This window comes from Ptychodera flava, assembly GCF_041260155.1.
Source record: "Ptychodera flava strain L36383 chromosome 23 unlocalized genomic scaffold, AS_Pfla_20210202 Scaffold_23__1_contigs__length_28996876_pilon, whole genome shotgun sequence".
Lineage (NCBI taxonomy): Eukaryota > Metazoa > Hemichordata > Enteropneusta > Ptychoderidae > Ptychodera > Ptychodera flava.
In genome coordinates, this window is record NW_027248277.1 from 26,851,648 (window position 1) to 26,869,812 (window position 18,165).

An 18,165-nucleotide genomic window follows, 5' to 3' on the forward strand; every position below is an offset into this window, starting at 1 on the left:
TGTTCAATTTGGATATAAAAAACTGTATTTTCGAAGGAAATGAAAAGGAATTGCATCCCTACAGTCTACATCAAACTTGAAACATCACCTTTCAATCTTTCAATATCATGCCATTCAAAATGCTGACACAGTGAAATGCCAGACATAAAGAAATTGGAATGTTCATGCATCGACATCAGCATGATCAGTGAGCGGCACGGTATCAGCTTATCAATACCATCATTATTATGTCACTAGCAGTACAGCATTCAATTGCAAACGATATCAACAGAGTTCAACAATGTTATTCAAATGTTTAAATTTCATTCATATTGTGTCTATAAATTTTATCTTCGATGGCTTCTTGATTTCGGGGAACAGAAAAACTTGACATAAATGGGTGCTTGAAAGGTACAGTTCACCAGGGTTTGAAATACTTTTTTTTGGCAACATGCACTCTGTGCATGTCAGGTTTTGCATCAACATGCACCAGCAGTCTGAGTACCTGCACTGTCACCCAGGTCATAGTTTGTCAACTAGGTATTCCAAATTATCATCTCCATCATCCCAAGAAAGTTCCTCTAGTCTGTATGCATTCGTGGTCCATATGGCCGTGTTTGGGGTCTCCTCTGCGTTTTACTGTCTTTGAACCAAAGTTCAATTGCAGAATCTGGATCTCACGGTACTACGGTCCCAAGTGACAGTTGAACTTGTAACATGCACTGACGGATGGCATGGCTTGACTACACGACGATTGACGCTTGTCTGATTCCGTCTTGAAACTTTCAGTTTCCGCAATGCATGGTCGAACATCCATTTCATCAGACTTCTCAGATGACTTTTTAATCCCCAAATCAAGGAGGGTCCGTTGTTTTGACATTTTAGAGGTTTTCTCGAGTCTCAATGTAAAAAAAATCCACCACAGAGGAAACCAAAACATTGCCATGTGGACGCAATCGAATACAGCCGATGTAAGCCGATAGGTCACGATGGGGCCCCAGAGGGCATTGTAGCCAAAAACGTTGCCATGTGGACGTAATCGAATACGTCCGAAATAAGCCGAGGGTCTGCCTGTAGGGCATTTTTTGACAAGGCTATGCAGTCTACTTATATGCAAATGAGCAAATTGTAGAGTTTGGGGCCCTCTAGGCTATGTATACTGGAGAGGCTCATGCGTAGCTTCTAAATTTCCGGTTTGCGGACTTTACGTAGTTCGATAAATTCACGTCAATATCAACAAAACTGAAAAAATATTTCCAGTCAAAATGTCCAAAATGAGGATGATTTTGCATATGATGACAAAGATCTTACTTTTTTTCGCCTTTTTTTCAACATGCACAGTGTGCATGTTGCACTGGCGATCTACCTGCACCACGGTGATATGGACATGCATAGTGCAGTGTGCACCCGGGTATTTCGAACCCTGTTGACAAATACTGCTAGTTTTCAATCGAGTTTGAACCCACAACATACGCATCAGTCGCCTAGCGGAGAGGCCATAAGAGAACCGCTCGGCTAAATCTCCACTCCCATAAAAGAGTAGTCAATAGCCGGCTAAGTTGTTACATTTTTCTGACTGAGACCGCTCCACACGTTGTAGAGTTCGTGAAGCACTCACGCATGCATGCTCAGTATCACACATTGCACATACAAACATACTGGAGGCTCTCTGTCGCGATATCGAGAACAAGGCTAGGTGAAACCACAGACAAGGAGAAACAAACGATGAATGAAAGTTATCTCCGATGACAGTCAGTGCATGAGAACTAGGTGGTCGAGATGTTAGATCAACAGAGAGTCCACGGTCATCATGAGTGTTGGCAGTAGCTGACCTTGGACCGAGCCTTTGAATGGCTCCATAGTAATTTCCGTAGACACTTCCAGTCAAGGTTGGTGACAGCTTCCGTTGTTGGCCCGTTTACTTTATGGCTGGTTCGAGTATAAAGCCTTCCATGCTTGCATTGTTTACATGGCCAGTGACACATGAGCAGACTACGTGTGCACGCGGGAGGACTCAAAAAAATTGATAAATTGTACAGTAAGACACTATTATTGATATTGTGCATCTTTACCAAGATTTATCGTTTTGTGTATTACATGGTTCATCCCATACTTTCCCTCCTTTTAAATGTGCAGTCCTTTTTTCGTTTTCCAAAACAAACTTGTATTGCTATGCTTGCTGTGGGGCCGCAATGCTGAATAATCGGATATATTATCAGTAATCATGTGGGGGTGTGACATCACAAAATTCACTGGTATTATATTGACAAAGCTATCCAATATTGCCGGTTTCTTGTGTCACATCAACATTTATGTTATTTGTGTGGCATGACACACTTGACGTCATCTCGTATCTGACCAGGACAAATGAAACTATTTCTGATACAACAAAGAAACAAGTGATATTGTATGATAAGCTCTGAACATAAATCCTTTCTCCTGTCAATACATGAAATCGCCATATTTCCAAGATGACAATAGTGACTGAAAATTTGAAAACTGAATGTTCATATAAATGTACTGCAGCTTCTTAAAAGCCCTATTTTAGCAAATTTACATTGCTGAAAAGTATTACAGTCATGTTATGTGATATTTTGAGAATGATGGACAGCTGCTTCCTTACCTTTTTTTCCTTGACTTTAGAGTCCCTTGTGTCTATTGATGAACCGAAAGCCTCAGAAATACCCTTCCTTCCATCTTTCCCACCAATGTCTTTATCTGTCGCTGTATCTCTGGAAAATATATCTTTGGTGTCCTTGGTTCCTGTTAATTTTGAATCTCTTGAAGTCAACTCCCTAGTCATCGGACCTTCCATTGCCGTAACTTCTTTGCCATCTGTAACCCTAGCAATATAGCCAACAGTATCATGCACCTTGGTCACAGCTTTGTTACTTTCTGCCACCTTTGTATTTTCCCTTGTTCTTTCTGTTGTTGTCGCTGTTGTACTTTGCTCTGATTTAGTGACTCCAAGTTCTGTCTGTTTTTGGTCAGTCACACTCTCATCCACAGTGCCTGAACCAACCAGACTCAAGTCATCCAAAGGAAGCTGCAGACAAAGTTTCAAAGAAATCAAATAAGCAGTTTCAGAGAAGATTTTTTGACCAAAAATAGGAAAAATTCCACTAAATATACAAACATTCAAGTTCACTGGACAAATTTCATTAGGTTACCTAAAGGAATCATAATACCAAGTTTAAACTCAATCTGGCCTGTAGTTACTGAGTTTAAGCAAGTTGCAGGATTCTGCCTTGTTTACTTCATTTGCATACTTTTGAAACTAACATGATAATGTGTACAAAGTCACATCTTCATTCCTGGGTGCACTTACACATTGAATACTGAGATGAGAGGCAGTGTTTCATCTAGAGGGGGTGACGGGGTGATTCACCCTCTGTTGACCTTGTGGCATCTGCTAGCAATTGATCAAGGGGCGACCAGCACCGCTTGAAAGGATGTCAATCCAGAATACTCAAACTGAGTGCCTTGACACACAGTCTGTAGCCACTGTCTTTGTTTCGTAAAAAAATATTGCAACAATGTGTTTCGAAAAAAAAATAGTACCACAATGTACGATACACCCACCTGCGATATGGCTGCGGGCCCAGGGGAGTCAATGTGACTATTTTTGATACATTCTATTATGTAAAAGCTCTTCCAAGAAATGAGCATTCCCTGTTATCGCATTGTGATAAAATGTTGTTTTCAGTATGTGTTTGATATTATTTTTGAGGGGGAACAAATCATTAAAGATCATCTTCATTGGCAAATTTTAAATTTTTCTCATTTCCATGAAAACGCCTGTTGTATGAACATCATACCGATGTGAGACGGAGAGTCATAACACATTTTTTTTCAAGTCCAGTGTCAATACAGAAGATTAAATATCAACGCGGAAACTGTTGCTGGTGAAGGAGTAGATCCAGTAGGAGACAAATCAGACATCAACACTGATCTTGACGACGATTGCGTGACGTTTGAAAATGCCAAGTGGTTGAAAAAAGCAAGTTCCAAGTGCCGTGGCTCGATCGACCTGAATGGAAAAATTGGCTTGAAGCACCCAGTGATGGTGCTGGAATTAAGTGCAAAATATGAAGGAAAACCGGTAAACCAACCCATTCACAAGCCTGGATGGATGTTGTAATTATCAAACATCGACATTGGCATTGCATGCAGACAGTGAAATCCATTTGGAGGCCGTCAAAGACACGTATAAGCGTGTAGATCTGCTAAAAGCCATCTCAGCTGATCTCACTCAAAAAAGATGCCATCATAAGTAAAGGCAATGAAAGCCATGTATTGGTTAGCTGAAGAATTTTTTGCTACTGAAAATATGCATCTTTGTTTGAAGTTGCTTGAAGTCTCTGGTTGCGAACACATCGGCCACCTCCATTTTGGTGCCAATGCAACTTACCAACCAGTCGTCAGCAAGAGCTGAAGATTACGGAATACAGTTTGCGATGTTATTATAAGAAAGTTATCGAAACAAATTCAGAATGCTGATATGCATCGCATCCTAACTGACGAAGTAGATATTTCTGTGACTGGGCGACTTGTTGTCAACATCAGGATAGTAACAAAAGTATACCTTTGACTTGCAGTGTGTCTCACTTTCTCGGCAACTTTCACATCACTGAAAAAAATGCGGCCACAATTACCTCAAAATTACTGAAGGCACTCCAACTTAAACAACTTGACAAAAATAAAATGATGGGTCAAGGAAGTGACGGTCATAAGTGATAGTTGGCAGAAGCAATTGTGTCGGCGTGAAACTCAGGGAGATCAAGCCCTTTCCCCTGAATATCCACTGCGTAACTCATAGATTGGTGTTCTGCACCAGCCAAGCAGCTGGGACTGTCACTTACTTGAAGGAATTCAAGGACATTCTCACTATTTTGTTTTATTTTAAACATTCTCCCTACGATCTTCAAAATTTAAAGAAATATATCAAACAAATTCTAAATAGCCCCAAACTCAAAATCAAGGATATCCATGCAGTGATATGGTATGCCTTTTATGACTCCCTACAAACGGTGTACCAATCATTGCACGCATTGGTGATCTACTTCGGTCAATGCGTCATGCATAAAGACCCGAAAGGGGTTGGACTGTATCAACAAATCATCCAATATAAGTTTGTTGCCATCACCTGGTTCCTTATGTATGTTATCCCCATTGTCACCAAACTGTAACTGAAGACAGTTTGGACTTAGCAGCGATCAAACCAACCGTCAATGCAACATTGGTTGCTTATACATACTCATGCATGCATGCTTTCAAGTTGAAATCCCATAATTCCATGTTAAATGTTCAAGATTGACAATTACTTATCATTTGATTGGAATGTGCTTTGATGTTCATTGTTCAACTTATAAGCAGATTTGATCTCATCAATTCGTCGACCTGCGGTACCTGTTGTATTCTTGAGTACGTAGTTATCATACTTCTTGGCTATTGTGCTCATTATATATTGTGTGTGGGCTTTACAAAGTCCTTGATCAGTGGTTGTGCTTAATGACTTGGAAAAAAATATGCGTACATATGACAGTTATAGGTAAACATACATATTTTACAGAAATATTATACAAAAGGCCGTACAGTTCAGTAAATTTAATGAAAATGACACATTTGACACACAAAGTATTGAAACTAGAGCATACAGTCAGAAGATGTTTGGGGGAATTACATTTACTGCTGAATGAAACAAGCTGAATGAAAGGACTAATCTGTAAACTGTGAGTGACAAAAAAGAAGTTTCCTTACTCTTTCATCATATCTTGACGTTTCAGACTTTGCATACTTCTTAGAAATATCAGAATCTGCTGTATCTTCAGACACCTTGGAGCCATGATCACTCTTCCACACATCTAAGTCCTTTGTCTTCTTCTGCAAACCAGAGTCTTCTGTGCTGACCACTTCAGGTTTGTGTCCAATACCAGGCACAGGTCTTGTTTTTTCTGCCTTTGAAGATATATTAGTAACAGCTTCAACTGTACTCCTCGGCACTCCACCAGTTACAGCACTCTCTTTAATGTGTTGCATAATTGAACTGTCAGCCTGGAGGCTTTTCACTGTTTCTACATCAGTAGTTTCCTCGGTCTTCTCTACACCTTTAGAAGGAAATATAACGGAAACATGCATTTCAAAATATATGTTGATCATCATTTTTAGCTGTTCAACTGAATCTAGTAGCTGAACGGCAAAAACAGTGACAGAAACAAAATAATGAGAAAACGGGAACCATAGTCTAATTATTGATTCTGTTATTGCTCTTACTTATGCAGGTTAGAGCTTTTTTCTCTTTAATTACAGGGCTTATGCAGGCTTCCTTCCCGTTTCAATGTCTGGTATGCACAAATTGTGTGCACAGAACACACAGGCTTTTTATCTTACACAAACAACAGGATGCTGTACAAGAGATGCCGCCGTAATTAAGAAATTAGGCCTATTAAAGGGGAAGTTCACCAAGGATGATTTTTACATACCGTATGTGGTAGCTCTGTGGTCATTTACCAAGGGTAAACTGTTTTCACCATTTATAACTCGCAAGATTTTTTACAAAAAACGATAAAAATAGTACAGGAAGTTGCCCATGTAATTTGAATCATGGGAAAAAAGCTCCAAGCTTGGAGCTTGCATAATGTGATATGGAAGGGACCATCTCCGGACGAGTATTGCCCCCACATTGTCCACTCAAAGTAACACAGTAGTACACAGCAACACAAAATCTGATAGTAGACAGTTTATTATAAGTGAATCATCGTTTATGCAAGGATACTCTTTTATTATTATTTACTTTTAATATTAATACTTTTCTATTATTATTGTTGCTGTGTTTGTTTTTTTGTTTTGTTTTCTTTTGTTTTTTCTGCTTCTTCTCTCTGTACTTGAAATTAATTTTTCATCAGTGTTTTGCAGCTCCTAATGTTTTATTTAGTGAGCCCCTGATCTAAAAGGGATGCAGCAAATAAATAAATAAATAAATAAATACTCAGTATAAACAAAAGTTATGTATATACGCACAGCCTGGTTTAAACATGGGTGAGTGGACAGTGCCATACCCATGGGAAAATGGTCCCTTCCATATCACATGATGCAAGCTCCAAGCTTGGCGATTTTTTCCCATGATTCAAATTACATGGGCAACTTCCTGTACTATTTCTATCGGTTTTTGTAAAAAATCTTGCGAGTTATACCCCCGGTAAATGGCGAAAATAGCTTTTCCACTGAGGGTAAGTGACCACAAAGCTAGCACATATGTAAAAACCATCCTTGGTGAACTTCCCGTTTAAGCAGCAGACACATTTCAGATTACAGCTGGTGTGGTAAGAGAATAAAAAACAAGTGACCGCCAGAACATATTACAGTTATCTATTTTTACTAACGGAACACTGAGCGAGAAATTCATTGAGTATACAAATGTGAATAAAACTTAAAACATATTTCGCCACAGCTTAGAGAACAACTACAGTAACAAATGAACGTTTATATGGTAAGAGATCCCACTGATCAAAAGAAAGCTAAACACTGTTCCGATGACTGCTCGAAGTATGGCATATTCCAAGTTTTCACTTGCAAGTTGTTGATAGAATGGTTGCGTAAACACATTCTTTAAACATCTACCAGTAAACGCAAATTCAGCAGCATTAAAGTCTGGCGAGTACGTAGGAGTGACTACCGTTATGTACTCGATCCCTAAGACATCCAGAAACTCTGACAAAACTGCTCCTCCTCTTTTATGGTGTGTGGGGCAATTATCAACTACAATGACGTCACCTGCGAACAGTGCTGGGACACCGTTATCCATAACTGTGGACGAAAAATTGTAGAAACATGTCAGTGTTGGATGCACCCCGAATGACATTTGTATGTGAAACACCGAGTGGGCTTATTATCAGACTCAATGTAAAAATTGCACCAGCATTGTACCTCTGAATTTCCACTGCACAAAGATAACGTGGAGAGTGTCCATAAATTCTATATGTTCCTTGTAAAGTGAAGCCACTCTCATCAAAGAAACAAAGTCTCATAGGATTGATGTCAGCTATGGCATCAAGGTAACATGTATACATTAAATTTCTGCATATAGAGTGGACAGACACAATGGAGAGAGGATCAACTTTTAATTCATTAGTCCTGTTTCATAAGTCAGGTCCATGACATATGTACCAACATCGGTGATTGGTTCATCTGGTAATTTAAGGTCCATTTGCGTCACGCTGATTGGTGGGACCTCATGCGTTAGGTCTCATTACTATGTATTATTCAGTTTACAGCTCCCTGATTGGTAAATTTGTAGGTCCGGTCCTCCAGTGTTCACTGCCTCATTATGCAATGTCCCACGTGCTTGCTGGCTACCGCTGAAGTAATACGTTATTCGTGATGTTCACGGATCGGCCGAAAGTTACAACGAAAAATGCCCGACAAACCTTCATGCGTTAAATTTCCATGTTTTTACTTATCCCTGTCCCTTTATGCATTACAGGCATGTTGGCTCGTTGTTTTCCAATTGTTGGTTACGTACAAAGTTCACGCTTTTAATTTTCATTTTGATTTGACGGGGGCATTGGCCGCATCGACAACAGTTAAGCCTGTGAATGACAAGAGGAAACAATAGAGCTTCAAGACATTACGTAACAAAATTTACGTAAGGGTTTCAGGCGTCAGTAGCTCATTTCAACCAACTACCGCAGGGAAAAGGACAAAATTTCTCCTGGCAATATTTAATTCATGTATAATTCACAGTATCACATAAAATGCCATAAATAGTGAAGGAACTCTCGAACAAGGTCAAATCTAACTATATATTATGACAAATACTCGGCATGAGTACCTTTCTTATACTGGGATCGAGCTGCGACCACGTGCAGGCATCATCCAAAAGTACATGGGACATTGCATAATGAGGCAGTGAACACTGGAGGACCGGACCTACTTATTAACCAATCAGGATCGAAGCTGTAAATTTTTTAATGTAGGTCATTTTGAAACAGGACTATTAGGACTAAAAGAAAACCAGGCGCTTTCACGGTACCCTTCCTTATGATGACCTGTTGTGCTTGTTTTGCCCAAAAGTACTCGTGGCCATAACAAAAAATATTGTGATAGAGAGCTGTTCTTTTTATCAGTGTAAAATTAAAAAAACAACCTAACAATTGAAAGGTTGTCACTTTGCATCGATGGCAAATTGAGCAAGGAAAGGGTTGTGATGAGTCAGCCAAGACGCTTAGCAATCAAATTGAATAACTATATATGCAGAAAAAGACAGCAATGATTAAAGTGACGTAAAAGTTCAATTGAAAAGCTGTGGCTCTATGAAGGGAAGGCATGGTGGCTATCTAGCAGTTACGTGATGTGACGGCGACATGCGGTGATTTTCAGGCCCGACCCATTGTGAATTTTCAGCCGTTCGTCAATTTAATGGACGTTATAGTATTTGATAAATTAAATATTTCTAAGTGAAAAAGAAAAACCGTGGAAAATAAAAAAGCTTGCAATCAACTCAAAATCCTGGGTGGTTACAAACAACTTTAATTAATACATACTAGCTGTCCATATATTATATGAGGTCCGGAAATAAGGAGCTAAACGAAACAACAAGACATTGATTCATTCGAAGCAGGAATAAGAGCCGTCATGTTGCAGAGAAAAGTGTTCCAAGTGTTAAGCTGGGTTTTACTGTCTTTGAATAACTATCATCATGTCGTTATCCAAGGAATGATCAAGTGAGCTTGTTGACGTGAAAGTGCACTACAGCTACCACAATCAAGACCGATGTAGGATAGTTGAAATGGGATACAGGGATTATATGTGTTTAATGGATTTCAATGTATTTTGTAATACGCTGAAGACCGAAGTGCCGTACCTCTGCCGACTGAACCTACTTTGTGTAAGTTTAAAGGACACTGAGGGAACGTAGGTTGATATGTTTGACGACCGAAGTTTCAGTCGCATGCAACGATTTTGAAGCAGCAACACACCCGTTGTGAATGTCAGGGTGGACGAGGGAGCATCGCATTTCCGACACAGAGGCTCTCCCACACGTTCCACGTACTGGTAGGATGAGACGTGTTTTACAGACAGAGTATGCAGCCAATGATGCCAATGTGGAAAAGAAGCGGAAATTATATTTGAGTCCCATTCAAATAGAGCCAAAGAAAAACAAGCCACCTTGCGGCCAATTATAGCTGCGCTGTGTTTATATAGAGAATAACTATTTTTGACACATGTTGATGAAGAAGGTGGAAATCTTTGATAGCTCAATGCAGTGGCCAGAAAAAAATGGCTAAAATAAGCTGCAAAAATATACAATTGAAGATTTCATCATACTTTGAATGTATCACATAGGATCATCCCTAAGAACATGTCAACCAAAGCTATCTGATGAGTAATTTTTGAGAATAAATTTTTTGATCAAAAATGGCAACAATTGCCCCCAAAAATAAAAATTGCAGATTTCATAATTTCAAAAGATCAAATTTAGTTCATCTATAGAAACCTGTATACCAAATTTCAAAGCTGTTAGACAAGTACTTTTTGAGAAACGCATTTTTTGACCAAAAATGGGAAAAATTGCCCCAAAAATTCAAAATTGCAGATTTCATCATTATTTCAATAAATATCATTTAGTTCATCAGAAATTCAATATATATTACTTAGCTCATCTTTAGAAACCTGTATACCAAATTTCAAAGCTATCAGACCAGTACTTTTTGAGAAACACATGTTTTGACCAAAAATGGCAAAAATTGCCCCAAAATTACAAAATTGCAGATTTCATCATAATTTCGATAACTATCATTTAGTTCATCTGTAGAGACCTGTACACCAAATTTCAAAGCTATCAGATGAGTAGTTTTGGAAATACACATTTTTTGACCAAAAATGGCAAAAGTTGCCCCAAAATACAAATTACAGATTTCATCAGAAATTCAATATATATTACTAAGCTCATCTGTAGAAACCTGTATACAAATTTCAAAGCTATCAGACCAGTGCTTTTTGAGAAACACGTTTTGACCAAAAATGGCAAAAACTGCCCCAAAATTATAAAATTGTAGATTTCATGATAATTTCAACAAATATCATTAAGTTCATCTGTAGAATCCTGTACACCAAATTTCAAAGCTATCAGATGAGTAATTTTGGAAATACACATTTTTTGACCAAAAATGGCAAAAATTGCCCCAAAAATACAAAATTACAGATTTCATCAGAAATTCAATACATATTACTTAGTTTATCAATAGAAACCTGTATACCAAATTTCAAAACTATCAGACCAGTACTTTTTGAGAAATACATTTTTTGACCAAAAATTGCCTTAAAAATGCAAATTTGCATATTTCTGCACAATTTGAACAAATCTGAAATAGATTATCCCTAGGGACCTATGTACCAAATATCAAAGCTATCTGACCGGTAGTATTGAAGAAGAAGATTTTTAAAGATTTTTTTACCAAAAATGACAAAAATTGCCTTAAAAATACAAATATGCAAATTTCACCACAATTCGAACAAATCTGACTGAAGTCTAACTAAGCAAAGTGCATATCAAATTTCAAAGCAATCGGACAAGCAGTTTCAGAGAAGATTTTTTACCAAAAACACCGAAAAATGCCCCAAAAATACAAATATGCAAATTTCACCACAATTTGAACAAATTGAAGTGAGGTCACCTCAAGTGAACTGCATATAAAATATCACAGCAATTGGACTTGCGGTTTCAGAGGAGAAGGCAATTGTTGACGTACGACAACGGACGACGACAACGACGGACGACGATGACGGAAAATCAACCTATCTGATAAGCTCCGCGTTGCTGACAGCGGAGCTAAAAAAAGAAGAAGTCAAACTAAAATGCGTTGAAGTAGAACAGTTGACTAGGAAGTATCAGGAAATGGAAAATCTGTAAGCTTACAACCCGAAGGTGTTCCGAGACACGTCACGAAAAATATGCCAAAATTGTCATCAGCGTTCTGGGCATACCAAGGCCACAATTGCCCCTCCACCCTTGTGATGATATCTTGATGTGCGGCGAAATAGACATGCATGCCGAAAGTAAGAAGGAGTTGACCACTTTAGCACAATTAAAACTGAAAGCTTAAAATGCTTTGAAATTGCCAAGACAGAACTTGAAATAAAGCAGAATGCAGCCGATTCGATATATGCAACACTTTTGAAAGCCGTATCCACTCTTTTCTTGTTAATAGTAATCCTGACAAATATTGCATCAATGGTCGCATGAGACAAGTCCTAGTATTAAAATGCTGACATCGCTCTCTTGCGTGGTCATTACGGCGGACGTGTTCCTGATGACGTTGAAGAAGTTAGTCAGGTATGGCCTGGGATCATTGAGTCACGATCGTCACTCACGCGCAACAGGGAAGAAAAACGATCATCTGTTACGCCGAACCGAGTAAAAAAATTGTCGTGGAATTTCATTTCCGAGCAAACTGGCAAAAAAACAAGCTGTCGCCACTTGTGTTTCACTGCAAGAAATTATTGCCAGATCTGCCTCTACATTCAGTGCACCCAGTATACCTGTGAGCAACAATGAACGCATGGACAGATACCCGAAACATTACCCCATGCAAATATTGCCATATAATTTTTCACCGCAATCATACTTTTACCAACAACGACCATATCAACATCATTCCGCACTTTATTCTAAAATGTATCCATTTCCTTCCCTTTATATTCCATCGCATACAAATACTGGTCAGACTTTCACATCGTCTGCCCAGCCTACTGTCGCCACTAATACTTCTTTGCCTTTGCCTTCTGACTCCCTATCTCCACCGCCACCACCACCACCACCACCACACTCGCCATGAGTTTGCGAGTCCATGTAAATTCATGAACTGTCTTTCTCCAAAACAAATTCTTTGAATAGATAGATAAGTAATTTTTTTTCAACTTAGCTTCCAGGGTTAACATTTTACTATGGTCGAACACTGAAACCATTGTTTCATCATGTTTGTTTTTTCCTCGAGCGATCTAACTGATAGTTTTTATGGGTTTTTTTATGTCATCGTCAAAAGTACATCGACTCATGTAAACATGAAAGTGACGTTCGTTCATTGACATTACCTTTAATTTTAATTCAGGTGACGTCACACAGATGAGAAGTCAAACTCGGGCTATTTTTGATCATTACTCCAATAGTTATGAGCAACCCCGTCATGACAACTGCCCCAAGGGCACCCAAAGCTGGTGTAAATGGCAATAGGATGAAAAGACGGGAAAGAATACATACTGGCCCTTGAAACGCCCACTTGCTCCGGCTATCATCAATGCCGTCCAACCAGGCATCGATAAATTGTCAGACAAGATTCTACTGAACAGAGCCGAAAATTGCTATACGCAAAATCAAAACGAATCTCTGCACATGTACAATATAATGTGGACCCGGTTGTGAAAAGAAGGAAGCCATTGGTTGGGATGAGATTTGGTTTGGGGTAAACATTGCAGTCTCGCAGTCCAACTCTGAGATGACGCATTTCAATGCAAAGCTGTATGCTTCGTGTGACTTCGAAGTCAAAACTTGTCGATGAAATTGTGGTTAGGTCTCGATCAAGAAAGAGTTCAGAATGTTGAACAAAGTTGCGAAGGGTTTCAGAGCCCAAAGGAGTTAATTTGATAAGGTAGTAGTCACTTTGTGATCACAACGAGGCAATGTTTGCAACCTATGAAAGGACATTTACGAAGAGTGTGTAGAAACTGAGAGACACTATAAAGATAGGTAGTTGAAATGGAAAAAATATGCAAAATGGAGTCGACATGCCGTATAAGTGGCCATACACAGTCTGAAAGATAGGGTAATGAACATGGCCACGCACATACATGTATAGCGATGTAATATTTTTGTATTATCTTCTGTTTTGTTAAAGTATTTCAAAACCCAAAGTGAAATGTATGCTTTATTGAGCGAACATTTTAATGTCATTTATACCATAGCTGGCTAGCGTTTTCTAGTTCAGCGTTGTATGGGTACAAAAAGCAATAAATCGGACACAACACGTACTTCATATTGTATGTCACAAGATAATTTACTTGAATTCAAGAACAACGTAGAAAAAGTTCAAAAATAGGAAAAGTAATTAACGATGTCATTGTAAAGGCAAATACTGTGATGGCGACCATAAAAGTCTTGCAGAAATGACATCATCACAGTCTTCCCTGGTAGCTTCGTAGGCCTTCTGCAAATGGGGAAATGCAAATTGTTATCATTTTACTTGAATAACCTACATATGTATGTCCATATCCGTCATATAATTTCTCAATTTTTATCATTGTTTGTTTATTGTTCAATATTCATATTTAATATAATATTGAAATGTGACCCGACAAGCCATGGCTACGGCACTATATTCTGCTGTAAATAGACCAAATTTAGCTGTACGCCAGTGTTCAAATCTATGATTTCGTGGTTGCTGTCATAGTTTAGAAATGCAACTTCACAGATACACAAGCGCAACACGGGGCTAGCTGTATTGAGTATCAATGGGCCTAACGTCCTTTGCCTATAATAATTGTTTGTTTTATAACACCAAAGTAACTTTGTAATGGTTTGGTGTATAAGATGCATCGTATTCTGTTCTGCTGCAGTTCTACATATGGAATAGAATGGAGGTATATACTTACTGACAATCTTGGAAAGCTCGAATTCCAGCAGTTCTAGCATGGGATAACACTCGAGAAACTGGGTCGTACTTTTGCATACCAGTATGTTAATGAGATTTTCTTTTGAATTGCAAGAGCGCGCTCACGCTTTAAAAAACTGTTGGTGCATTTTTTCAGCGTCCGAAAATCACCAATTTCTAATCAGAAAGAGAGAGCTGGGCCACAAAACTGCACCTTTTACCTTTACAGCCAAAAACGACCTTTCAATTGAATTTTTGGAGGCATGTCTGCTGGAGTTTTTCCTTGGGCTCAGATTTAGTATCTTTGCTATGACCGTAAAAGTGCTGAAACAAACACTGCGTCTTATCCGTTAGCATGCATAAAATCATTTTAAGTGTACATTTAGTATTAGAGTTTTACCTTATAATTTGATTACATATCGTTCAGATTTGGCTCAAGCCTCGTAAGGCGGAGATTCAACCCATCAAAGTTGACTAGGTTCCCACGACTACAGGGCTCGAAAATTCTCGCCGCCCGACGCCCGTGACAAGTGAATTTTGAGTCCGGGCAAGTGAAAACAACATTCTCCAAGCCCGACGGACAAGTGAATTTCAATGAGGCCACTGTACGTACGCGCTGCCACTCTCTAGTTCTTTGAGTGTACCGCTTTCGATATGGCCGGCCGATAAAATAGCTCTGTTCTGCTTGGTTACAAAATGGCAAAATATTGACGTCTTTGCACGATCTTATGTTTTTTTTCTTCTCATGAAATCATGTCACGATGCCTCCTCAACAGAAAACTCGTACAGCTTACAATAAAATGTTGTAAGGTGTTGAAACAATTTACCCTCCTTCCTACAAAGTTACAATGTATTGAAACACTTTACTCTCCTTTCTACAAAGTTACAAATTCCCTGGTACGTGAAGCAAACATTGTTGCTGTTCGATACTGCAATCACGGTCCCTCTCAGTCCCTCATGGACGGACCGTGCTACAATACATGCATCATGGACGACCATGAAATTGATGAATACACTGAGGCCTGGCTTTGCCTCTGTGAGTCCCGCGTACCGGTCGTCCTTTTTAGTCCAAGTTTTACCTACTTTGCTTGAATCAAAATTTGGCCTGCAATTACTCAGTTTGATAGTAAAAACCATTATTTCAAAGGAAACTTTCACAAACAGAGTCAGAATACAAGGGAAAAGGAGAAAAACTTGAGGTTTTCTGAAAGGTCAAATCTGGGTCATCTTATGTGATGTCATGAATGAAGACCCTTAAGTACACAATTATGGTTCAAAAGAAACCACCTAGGGAGGTCTAATAGGTACAATCTTATGATAAAGGTAATTTCTTGGTGCTTTCCAATTTAATGGCATTTAGCTTGACTGTCAGTTTTAAATTAAATTTTATTAACAGTTATGGCAAAGGGAAATTGTCAACAGTAGTTGCAGTAAGCATATCCATTTCAAATCATCACATTAATATTTCTGCAGATTCGTCCAGTTTAATGATGTAATAGTGAACATCACCAGACATTTCTAAATGATATCAAAATATCAAATGAAAATGTTCCTAGGCTACAATGTTATCATTATCATTAAAACTATTATTACTCTTTGAAACTTTGGGAAATGAATTGAGCAATATCATTGTGTCTTGTTTTAAAGGATTTTGACCTGACCCTTTTTGTCTCAAGAAAAATACTTATGCTGAAGATGCTATTGAGCCTGCTTGATCACAACTATGACACAACAACACAATACTTGTATCTACACTGTCACTATGCTACCGAATGCTTTCTTCTGCATGGAAAATTTGTATTTGTGTGGCTAACAAAACCACATAAGGAGCTTGTAGTGTATATGTATGATAAGTTGTCATACTGTGAACACTGACTCAATGCTGCAGAAGTATTCTGTATCTGTGGTAATATACACTTCACATCGCTACCTGATTTTTAGAATTGCCACCTTATTATTTCTTGTGGCAAAAGTTTACCACTAGAAATGAAAAAGTATTTCAATCCCTTCAATGTCATAAAAAACACAGATAATTAATGTAATAAAAACTAAACAAATATTTCTTTAATGTTAAAACTATCATGAACAAAATACCGGGTACAAAACATCTTGATTTGTAAAATTAGGAACTCCTGAATGCCAAAGCTGTTGCTACACTTGAGATCATAAACTGTTTAAAAGTTGCTCAAAGTGGCTACAAGATTTTTGATTTGGCTAATGAGTTGGCTAATCATTTTGGTGACTTTAATAGGGGAACCCTGCAGTTTATGCACATACCATGTGGTAGCAGTAAACTAAATGATACTGAAAGTTTCACATGGGCACAATTTGACACAACACCGGTGGCCTATTATATACTTACCCTTAGTGCACCTACCTGACTTGCCTATTTAACACAAGGTACCAGGTCATGATGACACACAATGACAATGTACCGGTGTTGTTTTATTGAAATACACTACATGTCCCCCCAAAAAATTTAATTTGTCCCCATTAAGACCTACTATGGGTCACTGTGTCCCCATGCTAGCAAAAGCTGGCTGAAACACTGTGCATGTATACATTACATAAGATATTATTTTTGATACACAGAATAAGGACACAAATTTATCAGTAAGTTACAGCTACGGTTTCTTTACAATGACATGAATAAAACCATACACATTTACTTCTTACATCATCTGAAATTCAGGGCAAGTGAATTTTTCTTCCGGACAAGTGAAATTGAAAATTCACTTGCCCTATGGCAAGTGAATTTTTAAAAAAATTTTCGAGCCCTGGACGAGGTTTCGGGGTAGCAAACAGTGTAGAGGCCTATTGATCAAGTTGGGTCAGAGGTCATCGCCAGAATACCACCCTACGCTTGCATGCGTGTTTCCATTGTTCACCTCGCGCTACGGGTTAGTTGCATTAGCCGAAGTACCGGTAGGTGTGCATACCTCGCCCTTTCCTCCGTAAAAGCAAGTTTTGATGATGATTTTAACCACAATCCGGAAATTTAATGTCATCAAAGTAGTTTTACATGTTCATTTTGTCAAAATAAAATGTCGGGGTTGAAATTTTGAGTGTTTCAGGGTGCCCAGACGCATGCACATCGCTGCCCTGAAACCCGAAAGAGAGTCAACCCGAGCCGGTCACCATATCTAAAACACTGTGTCGTTTACGTTTGCAAGGCAGTACAACTTCCATATTTGGCATGAAGTATCTGTAACCTTTCGAAGCTACGTGACTAAAATATCATTCTGGCTCAAGGCCCCCATGACCCCTAACCTTTGCGTGGAAGATCGGCCTGTGTATGATAGTAACTGCACAGAATGACTAATTGCGAGATTGGTTATAAATTCAAAAACTGAAGCTAAATGTATCAGATTTTTCCGTTTACTGAATAATTATTGTATCCTGACACATAAAAAGTGAATTTCATTTTTCTTTTTGGCTTTTCAATGGCGATAAACCGTTTCTTAAAATGTGTTTACGTCAGCGGCGAGGTCTGTGGTTTGCCATGTTGACAACACCCGCGCATTCGAAAGCGAGGCTTTGC

General features: G+C 38.7%; 1 protein-coding gene across 1 annotated transcript in view; it reads right to left on the bottom strand.

Moving 5' to 3' along the window:
• Positions 1–18,165, bottom strand: part of LOC139123882 (enolase-phosphatase E1-like) — a 52,232-nt gene that overhangs the window by 3,088 nt on the left and 30,979 nt on the right. Inside the window, exons 5-6 of the mRNA XM_070690034.1 lie at positions 5,740–6,086; positions 2,603–3,025 (exon numbers count right to left, since the gene is read on the bottom strand). Coding sequence (XP_070546135.1) covers positions 2,603–3,025; positions 5,740–6,086 — 770 coding nt within the window. The remainder of the gene's footprint in view (positions 1–2,602; positions 3,026–5,739; positions 6,087–18,165) is intronic.